Consider the following 12,416-nt stretch of genomic DNA (forward strand, 5'->3'; position numbering starts at 1 on the left):
GTCGACCTCAAGTCAGCCTTTGATATGGTCTCTCAGAGCAAGCTTTGGGCTGTGCTGGAGGAGTTGGGGATGCCGCCTCAACTGCTCTCCCTCATAGCTCGCCTCCATGAGGACAATTTTGCCCAAATACGATGGGGAATGCAGGGAAATGCCACCATACCCTTCCCTGTTGCAAAGGGAGTGTGTCAAGGCTGTGTCCTGGCCCCCACACTATTCTCACTTTTTATAAATTATATTGCCAATCATCTAACATCCAAACCTACTGATGCTCCGGCTCTTGCAGGTATTACAATCCCAATTTTGACGATATCCGAATCATTTCCAAAACCCTGAATGGTCTACAGCAAGCATCAGGGGGCATCTTATCAAGGGGGTTTATCTCAGCTTTTTTGGCTTTAAAAGCCAAGAAAGCGGAGATAAAATTATCTCCCTATTACCTAGCTGTCGCTAACACCAGTTAGCTACAGCTAGTAGGAGATAGCGACCATCCTGGACCCCGCTCTGCATGTCAGAGATATTTATCACTAATGACATGCAAAGTGGGCGTGCCAAGATGTAAGCGAGTGGAAACAGTTGCTAACATCGCTATCTCCTATTACCAACTTTTGGAGATATTCGCGCTAAGCGCGAATATCTCCAAAAGCTAACACCTGCCCTGAGCAGTTCTTAGCTATGTTATCCAATGGGAGGTGGATAACATGGCTAAGAGCATTAGCTCAGTTATGCATGAATATCGCTGACTTTTCAGCGATATTCATGCATTGCGGCCGATTTTTATCGCATTTGCAATAAACTTTGGTAATACCAAGGTTTATTTGCGATAAAAATCGCCGCAGCTCAGCGGTAAATTTTTGCCTCTAACAAAGCAATAGCGATAATTATCGCTATTGCTTGGTAATATGCCCCGACATCTTTTCAAAAAGTTCTGTACCTCTCTGGGCTTAGGAATTAACGTAACTAAAACCAAGTTCATGGCTTTTAATTCACACAGAGCATGTCAAGTGGTATACTTCAAGACAGTCGAGCATTGGAACAAGTCAGCGGCTTCACATATTTCAGGGTGACCCTGCAAAAAGACATACGAAGGGGTTGCCAGATAGACACCGCTACCCTGAAGCACTAACAGCTGTCAGGAATTCTACACAATGAGTTCAATACTTCCCTGACCAAGCCAATTAACCCTGTCTTACAAATATACAATATGAAAGTGGTGAATTCAGTGTTATATGGGACAGAAATTTGGGGTTTTGAGAATTTGTCACAGCTCACTGTTGCTGAAAACCAATTTCTGCATAATATCACCTCTCTCCCATAAAGTACCCCGGTATCACCATTGCTACATGACCTTTGCCGCAAAGCACTGGCCAACTTTGCCAGGCTGCCGCCCATTCTGTATAGGTGCAGGATCTGGAGTACCCCAGAATTGCTGCCTTATGCTGAAGACCTTAGGAATATAATTAAGGCAGATGTCTTTCACAAGATCAGCTCGCTACCTGAAGTAAGAGCATCTTTGACAAATATGGGTATGCTAAACTATTGGGAAAACCCAACGAGCACCCCACTCCCTTCAAAAGATACTGGGATATGGTGTACCACAAGAGTTGTAGCAGATGCAACAGCTCATCTCTAACTGGGGCTTATTTAGCAGTCAAACCATGGCCTAACCTGGAGAAGTACTGGTACATCATTTCTAAATCCCATGACCGGACGTTGTACTTCCAATTTAGAGTGGGGGTATTACCCTTAAGAACATTTACGGCAAAATGGGCAAGCCTGGGTGATAGCAAATGCCCCTTCTTTGAGATGTCTGAAGAGTCCTATGCTCATGTCCTATTTGTGTGCCCAGCCTACACAGCTCCGCGCAAAGCATGGCTATCTCCAACCTGTAGGTCTCTGGGTGTTAGAATATGTAGCATCGCTTTGAGAATACTGCACAATGACACCCTCCCGTATATTGCAATAGCTGTAGCCAAGTACCTGAATTGGATGTGGGTCATTAGATCACGTTCCCTCCATAATACCTGATTTTCAAACGGCCGGCATATATGTCTGAAGTTTTGCTTTGCTGAAGTAATGTGTGCGCATATTCATTTTATTATACACCAACCTATAATGCCCCGAGTTGGACGATCCAATATTTTATCAAATGCATTGACCTTGTTGTTTAATCAGTTTTTATCTAAACCCACGTTTGTTGTACGTAAATTAACCAACTCTATTTTTAAAAATATCAATGTAAAGAAGATTTTATGATTGTAAATTAATTTGTATAAAATGTGACTTGCTTTTATGATATCATTTTCGAATTTGTATAAAATGTGACATGCTTTTATGACATGATTTTTCGAATAAAGCTTATTGGATTGGTAAGGAAAAAGTAGGCTTAGAGGTAAAGGGGATAGAAAAAGGGAGAGAGGGAAAAAAATGAGAATCAATTACCAATAGGAAGATGCTTGAAAAGACAACCATGCACGAAGACCCTGTGTTTAAGGTGTATAGGGGTCCTCTAATGAGTTGCAGGAGTGAGCAAATGCTTCAAATGTGTAGGATGTGGGAGGGTGAGTGGAAATGTATGGTGCCTAGGAATTGTCAATTGTAGGATAGCGCAGCCAAAGAGCGCCTCATGCCTTGGATGTTCACCCATCAGGGAGAGAAAAATTAAATAAAATGGCCAACCGAGGCTGACAGTTCCAGCTAGTGATAAGAAATCCTGATCTAAAAGGGGGAATATACATTAATATCCATATCTAAAACCACCCATAATTTTGTTACGTCTAATAATTGAATAATGCATATTACCCCGTAACAGAATCCACACAGTTAGATGTGTACAGCATGATGCCCGCGTGGGAATTGAGCCGGCGAGAGGGTTGTCGGTCGGGGATAACAGCGGCGCTTTGTGGAAGTAAAAAAATTATAAGCATGAAGGTCGGTAGTCGAATTAGTAGGCAGGTTCTGGGAGGAGAAGGTAAATTCAAATCTAACTTAACCAATGGGATCACTGTTGTGTAGAAATTACGGAAGTGTTTGAGACTCAGCAGTGGACAAGTAGGCACAATCAGGGGCATATTAGCAAGAAACTCGTTAAAATGATCGCCGTCTAAAATGGCGATATTTGGCTTGCTAATATGTGTTATAGAATTCCAATAGAAGCCCAGGGTCTTGCTAATATACCCCTCAGTTCGTTAATGACAATGCAGACAGTGCAGCCAATTGACATCGTGTTGGGGAGAGAGTAGTGGGACGATGCGGGGAAGCTCCCGGACCCGATCTGCTGGAAAGGAAGTGAGAAACGTAAAGGCTGATTACATAGAGGATCCTAGTGTGGAAGCAACCCCTTGCAGTGCAGTTGATGCCAGTCAGAGAATGGGGCGGCAACCGTGAGACAGTGTATAAAATTGCTGGGCCATAGAAATAGATTAAGGGCATGCGCAAAGGAGACTGTGAAGAGAAACCAAGGCGGCCATCTTAGAGCCCGATTCACAGAACTAACTTAAGACAAAATCCTAAACTTACTACTAATTTCGAATTCACAGAAGACACTTACTCATTTCAGTATTCACAGAAGTTAGGAGTCCTAACTTTAGGACTCCTAAATGCCTTCTGTGAATACCGAAAGTCCTATAGTTAGGATTTTTCTCAGTTTAGGAGTAGTAAAGTTAGGACTCCTAACTTTAGGTCTCCTAAATGCCTTCTGTGAATACCGAAAGTCTTAAAATTAGGATTTTTCTCAATTTATTAGTAGTAAAGTTATGACTCCTAACTTTCGGACTCCTAAATGCCTTCTGTGAATACCGAAAGTCTTAAAATTAGGATTTTTCTCAACTTTACTACTACTAAATTGAGAAAAATCCTAATTTTAAGACTTTCGGTATTCACAGAAGGCATTTAGGAGTCCTAAAGTTAGGACTCCTAACTTCTGTGAATACCGAAATGAGTAAGTGCCTTCTGTGAATACCAAAATGAGTAAGTGCCTTCTGTGAATACCAAAATGGAAGTAAGTTTAGGATTTTGTCTTAAGTTAGTTCTGTGAATCGGGCCCTTAGAGTGGAGAATTAGGTTTCAATGACCAATATACCAAGGTGACTAACACTTATAGGGCTGCACAAGCCTGGCAGTAACAAGGTTAGTAACATAAATGTTCAATACATATCATATCCAAAACAAATCTATTACACATAAAACAGTGGGTGCAAGAATTAGCGAATTGTGTCAGCAATCTAAGGATGCAAATGGGTTAGAAAATTAAACAGTATGCTTATGTAATGTACACTGAATATCGAACAGACTTTAAAAGCATATCTTTACAATTGGAATAGCGGTAAATAGTGTTAACAAGGAAAGTCAGTACATAAATGGAGGAGTGTAGTTCACAACAAAGATGTCCAGTCCTCTATCTTGCTTAGTCCTGCTTGGAGACTGTCCATCCTCATAATCCACTTGAGTTCCTCCCTATTGAGTATGGATGTAAAATCTTCACCACAATTCAGTAGTTTCACCACGATGATGGCTTACCATTGTAGGTCGTTCACGCATGTCCTCTCCACGCTGAAATTTTGCGTGCTCTTTCCGATATAGATCAAGTTATTTGGACATGTAATGGCATAAATTACGTTTGCTGTTGCTGTTGTACAATTTGAGAAATATGGTAGTTTAGTTTAAACATTTCTGCATACAATTTCTTTGGCCTCGACAGTAAACTTGCGCAAACTACATTTGTCAAATTTATAGTGGCCAGCCAAAGGAGTAAGTCTCCATAGGTCATTGAGTGTTCTGATTTTTTTAGCTGGGGGTAAACTTGCTCTTACCAAATGATCTTTAATGCTCTTGTTTTTGCCAAAATGCAAAAATGGGGAATTCAAGCCAGAGGTTTACCCCATTCAGCTCATTCCAGTGAAGTAGTATACTTTTTTTCCCTTGGTGGGAAATAGGTATGAATGTGGTCACACACATCAGCTTACCTGTGTTGTGCTTCTTTCTGAGAGTCAATAATGCTTCTCTTGGACAGAACCAAAACCTTTTAATAGATTTTTAAACTAATTTCCGTGTATATCCTCTGGAAAGTAGTTTGCATGAAAGTGTCTCTCCCACTTTAAAGAAGCCTTGCTTGAGAAAACAATTTCTTCTTATCCCCAAGAATTGTTTATGAATAAGTAAGGGAGTTGCGTAGTGCCCTGGGGGGATGCCTGGAATAGCGAGGAATGTATTCCTCAGTATTGGTTTACGATACAGTGATGTATACAGTTCCCCATCGTATGCTATGATCATGAGATCTAAGAAAGCTATTTCTTTTCTGTTGTATTCAAGAGTAAATTTGAGGCCTGGGTGATGGCTGCGTTGCTCTTTAGTTGTTTGTTGTGTGCCCTTCGTGGGTACTTACCCACCAATTTTTAGTTGAATCAATAAATACATGTAGTTGGTAAATTGTTGATTGAGCATTTCATCTGGGAACTATCGCTTTCCAGTATAACAGTTGGTATATATTGTTTAGGGACCTTTGTCCTGTAAAGCATCCTTTTTAAACCTGGGCCTAAAAGTGGGTGCTGCAGAGGTTAAACCTGCTCCAATGACACTGTTGACATGCTATTCTCTTTGGGCCACCTCCTTGAGAGTGTCATTGGACAAGGAGGAAGGATAGGCCCTGCTCAGTGTCTCCCAAACACCCACATATTTTCTCCTCTGTCTAGTTGGTCATGCATTCCTCAAAGCTGGTAGCAATGTTCTAGTTTCAGAATGTCAACGGGTGTAAATAGCATATCATTTTTTATCCAATAACAGTTGACAATCTCAAAAGACATTAAGATCTAAATGACTGTTTGAGTTAACTTTGTAGGACATAAAGGCCCAGATTTAGCAACATTTTGCACTGGTTTGCGCTACTTTTTTAATGGAAACTCATGGTAAAGTGTAGTAGTGTGATTTACATTCTGACCCATATCTTGATTTGCGCAATATTTGAACCAAAATCAACGCAAGGTGGTGCAGTGTGTGGCTTTGCTCTACTTAGCGCCAAGGGCATTCCAAGGTTGGTGCATGGAAATTCCTATGCATTCAGTGGGATTTGGTGAAAATCCCTATCTACAAAAATTTGTAGACAGGGATCTGCACCAAAATCCAAAGCCTCCATGATGCAGGATTAAGGAGGAACATTATTTTCATATCTCCTTGTTTGTCCCCTCTTTGCATGTGTGTTGCATTTTACAGCACATACATAAATTGGGGAACTCCTTAATGCATAGTTTATGCATTGGAACAGACTCCTTACTTTACAAAAACTATGCTTACCACACACAGCCCCCTTGCTCTATGGATCCAGGGTATCTTCCTTAGTGTATGGCAACCAGAAGAGCGTTAGCACAGGGAGAGAGCAGAACAGTGCTGCATCTTAGATATGGCGCTGTTCTGCTCTCTCTTATAGCTGAAAGGTAGTTTGGCACATAAATAGCCAAACTTGCTCATTCAGGGATTCACTCAATGGTTAAGAGCGTTTTTAAAATTATTTTGTTCGCATGCGGAAAAATGTTTAACTTAGACATGTTTATGATCAATGGATGACTGCACACAATTGTATTGTGGTGCAAAGTTTGAGTAAGCCTAGATCACTTTGCATGTTTATTACTCTAGATATCATGTGGTTTGAAGCACATTTTAGTCTTTTCTCCATGATTACACATTTGGCACAAGCTTTGTGTTTGGTATGTGATGCATCAAACAGTGCAGAACATCATGGGTGTTTCTTATTTGTTATTATTAAAAGTAACTTTTTAATTAACTATGTGCAGGCCGGCGTCATCGTCCCACAGATTACGAGAGTGCTTCTCGTTCCGAATGGACCCCCACAAGTGACCATCGCAGGAGGCCGTATCACCGGTCGATTCAGCGGCGACCTAGTCATTTATGCAGGAGCCACAAAAATTGTGACAGCAAATGGGGTAAGTATAAACCGTATCTTTTCCGAACGAGAGAGCAGACTTGCACTTTTGCCATTGGCCCCATGAAAGTAAGAAAAAAAATGGGTCCCACCCCCGAAAGCTTGACACTTGATCCATTTTGACCCAGCAACCTTCCTCCTATTCTCCGCTCTTCAATCACTATACATGTATGCATGCATGCTTGTATGTTGTCTGTAATTATTAGTACAGCACTACAGGGGTTACTTCCACTCAAATACTGAGTCGGATTTGCAATCTACACTCCATTCATTGGTTTAATTTTACAAAAGAATAATCAGAGGGGAGATTTACTAAGATGTTATGACGTGTCTGCATCACAAAAGTCATGCACATCGGCACAAAATCTTTTTTTTCCAATTTACTTTCCAGCTCTTAACTGGTTTAGCCCTGGAAATAATGTGAAAGTAATGCGCTTTACTTAGAGACAAGGGGGCGTACCATGGGTGGTGCATGGGCGTTCCCATGCAACCACCCAAGGTGTCTGACGCTAAAACCTATGTACTAAATAAAGTAGGCAGGGTTTAGTGTCAGAAAATTGCGCCCTTTTGAAGTAGGATCAAGGAAGGAGAAATGCTTTCATGTCTCCTTCCTTTAACAACTTTGTATGTGTGCTGCACACATACAAAGAGAGACAAGCATTTACAATGCAATAGGTCTAGCAGCATTAAAGTTTGAGTTATTGGCATTGTGTATGACAATGCGTTGCATACATTTTTTCGAAAACTCTGAATTAGTGTATAAAGATGATTTGCAAACTGTCAGATGTTGCTTAATAATAAGGAGAGCTGGGAATAATTAGGATATGCTATCTTTTGCTATCCTGTGTTTTTTTTGTTATGCTATGCTGTGTTTTGTTATGCTATGCTGTGTTTTGCTATTCTATGCTATGTTTTGTGATGCTATGCTGGTGAGGGTGAGTGAGCGTGAGTGAGTGAGGGTGAGTGAGGGTGAGTGAGTGAGGGTGAGTGAGGGTGAGTGAGTGAGGGTGAGTGAGTGAGGGTGTGTGAGGGTGAGAGAGGGTGTGTGAGGGTGAGAGAGGGTGTGTGAGGGTGAGAGAGGGTGTGTGAGGGTGAGAGACGGTGAGTGAGGATGAGAGAGAGTGTGTGAAGGTGAGAGGGGGTGTGAGGGAGGGTGAGGGGGTGTGAGGGTGTGGGGGGCGAGGGGGTGTGAGGGTGCGGGGTGTGTGAGGGTGAGGTGGTGTGTGAGGGTGAGGGAGGGGGTGGGCATGTGAGGGTGTAAGGGCGAGGGTGTAAGGGTGAGTGAGGGTGTGCGAGTTCAAGAGGGAGTGAGGGGGTGTGAAGGTGAGGGTGTTTGAGGGTGAGGGGGTGTGAGGGTGACGGGGTGTGAGGGTGAGGGGGTGTGAGGGTAAGGGGGTGTGAAGGTGAGGGGGTGTGAGGGAGGGTGAGGGTGTGTGAGTGTTGGGGGTATGTGAGCGTGAGGGTGTGTGAGGGTGTAGCAGGGATAGCATTGCATGTGACTTACTGGCAACTCTCTTGTGAGGTGTATAAAGACAGAAGGTAAAGAGTAATACACAGGAGCTGATTAATTGCACACAAACCTCAGGAACTTTGACTCCCTCCCTCCGCAATTTTGCAGTACATAAAGTAGTCCATTTGTATGCGAAATTCGAACTATCGATGATTTTGTACAGCGGGCCCTGTCTGGCACAGCCCTGCTCTGTTGCTATGGCTGCAGTGTGCTGCCAGGGGTGTTGGTGAGCTCTTTGCTGCTAAGGTCGCTCCTTCCTCAGCGTGGTTGCTGAGCCAATTCTTTCAGTTGTGATGCACCTTCATAGCTGAAAGCCCAGTAATCACTCTTGCTTTAATCCTTCAGTGTTCTCTCTAAAAAAACAAGTAAGTGTTGCAGGACAGACTAGAGGCCTTGGAAGCTTAGTCCTGGACGTGACAGAAAATTGTGGGCGAACAGTGTCATCGCCGGCGTGAAGAGGCCGGTTATAAAGGGAAACCCCTGCCTGCCTGGTCTAAACTTGGGCTTCGCTGAATGTGTGGTACACATGCTGCAACAGTTGTTTCTGCAGCTGTAATGGGAAATCATTAAATGACCTCTCGGAACACATGCCCCGAACGGAACCCGCTGCCCCCTCTGGAGAGGAGGACCCCTCCTGGCGCCAGTGCTGTTCGGGCAAGTGTGCAGCTACCCCTTGGTTGGACTAGTGCACTGCCCCTGGTGTTCATGCCCACATCCCAGAGGTACCACAGCACAACAGCTGGATTGGCTCGTGTAAGCAGGACTGCGTCAGGCAGCACGTTGTGGAGTGGGAGGCGCTGGCTGCTCAAGGAAGCCGAGTGTCCCAGTTTACTACCACTGATGTGTATTACCACCTCCCGGAGGTGCCACAGCACCAGAGCTGGTCCTTGCCTGGGCACAGGGGGCCAGTGTCGGAAGCATTGCCTCGTGCAGCACGGTTTGCACAGCGACACGTTGGTTCTCAGGGCAGGACTGCAGTCAATGTGCCTCCCTGTGAGCAGAAACCGAAGTGCACTCACTAGGGCTGTACGAGATAGGACCTGGATGCAGCAGGAGGACAGAGCAGTCCGCACTGCACGCACTGTGTTTGCCAGAAAAAGGAAAGAGGTGGAAAAAACACGGGTACAATGCACTATGGCCCTGGCACTGCGCTGTCTCGGAGACTTCGCGCACTGGCGTTGCCTCTGTGTCCTCATGCAGTGGGGTTATATCGGTACCATTATGCTCTGTGCCTTATGTACTGAGACTGGCCTCGGTGCCCTCGAGCACTAACTAGCTCTGGCCACATACTCCGATGCATCCTCGGTGCCCGTGTGCCTGCGTTGCCTCGGAGCCCTCATACACTGAGTCTGCCCCGGTGCCCCCGTGAACTTGCCCTTGTGCCGTAGCGTTGCCTCAAAACATATACTATGTTGCCTTGGTGCCCCCAAGTACTTCTGAAGCCTCGGTGCCCTCGCGCACCAGCGTCTCCTCAGTGCCCTCATGCGCTGGGCATTCCTAGGTGGCCGCACGCACTGGGGCTGCCCTCACACCCCGGCTTCTAGATTAGCGTAGGCACAGCACCCCGGCCGCAGCTCGTATTACTGTCTCTAAGCCTATTAATGCAACGACGTGTAAGACGCGTATTGTTATTTACCGCATTCGGAGCCGGCAACTCTTAAGGCTGGGTTGCAGTCTGTATTGCCTTTGCTTTCTTTCAATAAAGCAGCCTTTTCCGCAAACGCAACGCGCCAAAAGCGGTCCCTCAGTCCCAATACTGTCACCAAATGTGACGCATAATCTGCCTTTTCTAACACCATAATTTAGCCAACTGTGGCACATATTTTAATCATGCCCTGGGAACAGTTAGTTTACACGTGCTGGAAAAGCGTGTTAACTCTGACCAGCCAATGGAGAACTCATTGATGTAAAGACAGGGCGCGTACCTGTGATGAGGTATCTTGGAAGAAAGTCTTGCTGCCATGTTGCAGGAAGTTGAAGTGGTCTAGGACTTGCTTGTAGTATTTCTCCTGGTAATCCGGCTCTTCGCTCAATAGTTTAAATCTTACGCCTGAGGGCGGCTGGCTCCAGTTTAACACTTCCTCTACACCCACATCTTCCTCGTCTTCGTCGTTCTCGTCCTCTTCTTCCTCCTCATTTTCGTCTGGAGGGGTAGGGATTGTGATCCTTGTTACCCTAGGGCGGCTTGTGATTGTAGAGGCGGCTGTTGGACGGGGCCCGGTTTTGAACTACAGAGACGCTTGAAGATGAGCGAAACTAAAACCTGGTGTGGGGCGGGATTTCCGTCTTCAGAAGCCCACGCACGCGCACACGGAGTGCCTGGCCAGAGGAGTGGTGACGCGGGGCTCCCATGTCCGAGGGAGAGCCCACGCGGAGGCTGCAGAGTCCGGCGATGCGGTGAGTGGGGTTAGTTGGGGGGGTCTCTCTGTATGTGTGCGTGTGTGTGTTGGCGGGGGCGGCGGCGGCGGCGGCGGGGGGGGGGGAATTGTCTGTGTGTGTGCGCTCGTGAGTGTGTGGGCGGGGGCGGCGGCGGCGGGGGGAGCTGCGGGGGTGTGGTGTGTGTCTGTATGTGTGCACTCATGTGTGTGTCTCTGTGTGCGTGCGTGATCCATGGTGACTGAAGAGCCTGCCGGAATAGGAGCGCGTGTTCACGCACGCGACCTGATCCGATTCCGGCAGGCTGCGTGCACGTGACAGTCTCTTGTCTCCTCTGGGTAGTCCTTGAAAGCTGAAAGGACTGAAACGATTACAATAGACGCGCTCTGCGACAGCAGGGGCTTTCGCCCCTGCAGTCCCAGGCGCGAGACCTAAAAACGGATAACGTTAGTCTAGGCATAGTATTTTGTAGTGGATAGCTATTCTTCTAGTATAAAACCTATCCTACCCTCACAACGATACCCTTGCACTATGGTGCAAAAGTGTCTCCGTGGTGATCGGCAGCTGATTTCAGAGCCGGTGCTATGGAAAGGGGAGGAGAGTGCCATATTTCTTTACATATGGTGCTTTCTCCCTCTCTCTTTTTCAAGCGGCACAGCATTTGCGGCTTCTGCACTGTGCTGCATGAATAAGTGTAAAATCTGGCCCTTAGGGTCTTCAAAAAACACCCTGGAACTTTCTTAAAACACCATATAATGGTTTGAAATTTCACTGAATTCTAAATTCATACCATAGGATAAAAGTAAGCTCTGGAGACTTTTGCAGCAGGGGAAATCTGCCTATTAGGATTATCAGTGATAAGTATGTATCTATGAATGTATGGTGTGATCATAAGGTAGTCAGCAACACAGGTCGTGTAAATAGGGTATACAGATCTGTAGAAGGCAGGAAGTTGGTCAGATTAGATGCTAAATAATGCCAGTTGGTATTCACAAATGCAATTTTGTGTATTTGTCTTCACTTCCGGAAGTGAACGGCTCAAAATACCCTCTTGTTGGGGTGTAGGGAATGTTAGATATATTGGGAGCAATGGTTTGAATGAGTTTAAAAGAGGTGAGGTGTAGCATGTGGAGTATTTTGCAAAGTCATTCTGTGCCCTGGGCACCCCCCAACTTTTTGCTGACTGGTACTGGTGATAACTGACTCTGACTGACCCTGGGCTCTGCCTAGCCAGGCCCAGGGCCAGTGCTATGCTGAAGACACACATGGAATACAGTGAAAACACCTACAAACACCAGGGTACAATATGGGGTGTGTTGTGTGTTAATTATTTACTGAATTGGTGTTTTAAGTGCTTTACATACCTGTCTTTGATGTTAAGCCTGCCTGCTCGCAGCCAAGCTACCAAGGGTTGAGCATGGGAATCATTTTCTAAGACCTGTTCTGAGCTCCATAGCATGTTAGTGGCATTATTTCCAGAGTAAATGCATATCTGCCACTACTAATAATCCACTTTCCGACAAGTATAATGACTACACATTGATGGTGTCTTAGATGCTTTTGAAAGAGTTGTTTAACCTCATGATATAATACCCAAAA

At 45.2% G+C, this 12,416-nt stretch overlaps 1 protein-coding gene across 1 annotated transcript in view; it reads left to right on the forward strand.

Moving 5' to 3' along the window:
* The window catches only part of LOC147705914 (uncharacterized), a 582,839-nt gene that overhangs the window by 438,581 nt on the left and 131,842 nt on the right, over positions 1–12,416 (forward strand). The window contains exon 11 of the mRNA XM_086932385.1: positions 6,783–6,932. Coding sequence (XP_086788511.1) covers positions 6,783–6,932 — 150 coding nt within the window. The remainder of the gene's footprint in view (positions 1–6,782; positions 6,933–12,416) is intronic.

The sequence above is a fragment of the Lissotriton vulgaris genome, chromosome 7 (genome assembly GCF_964263255.1).
Source record: "Lissotriton vulgaris chromosome 7, aLisVul1.2, whole genome shotgun sequence".
Taxonomy (NCBI): Eukaryota; Metazoa; Chordata; class Amphibia; order Caudata; family Salamandridae; genus Lissotriton; species Lissotriton vulgaris.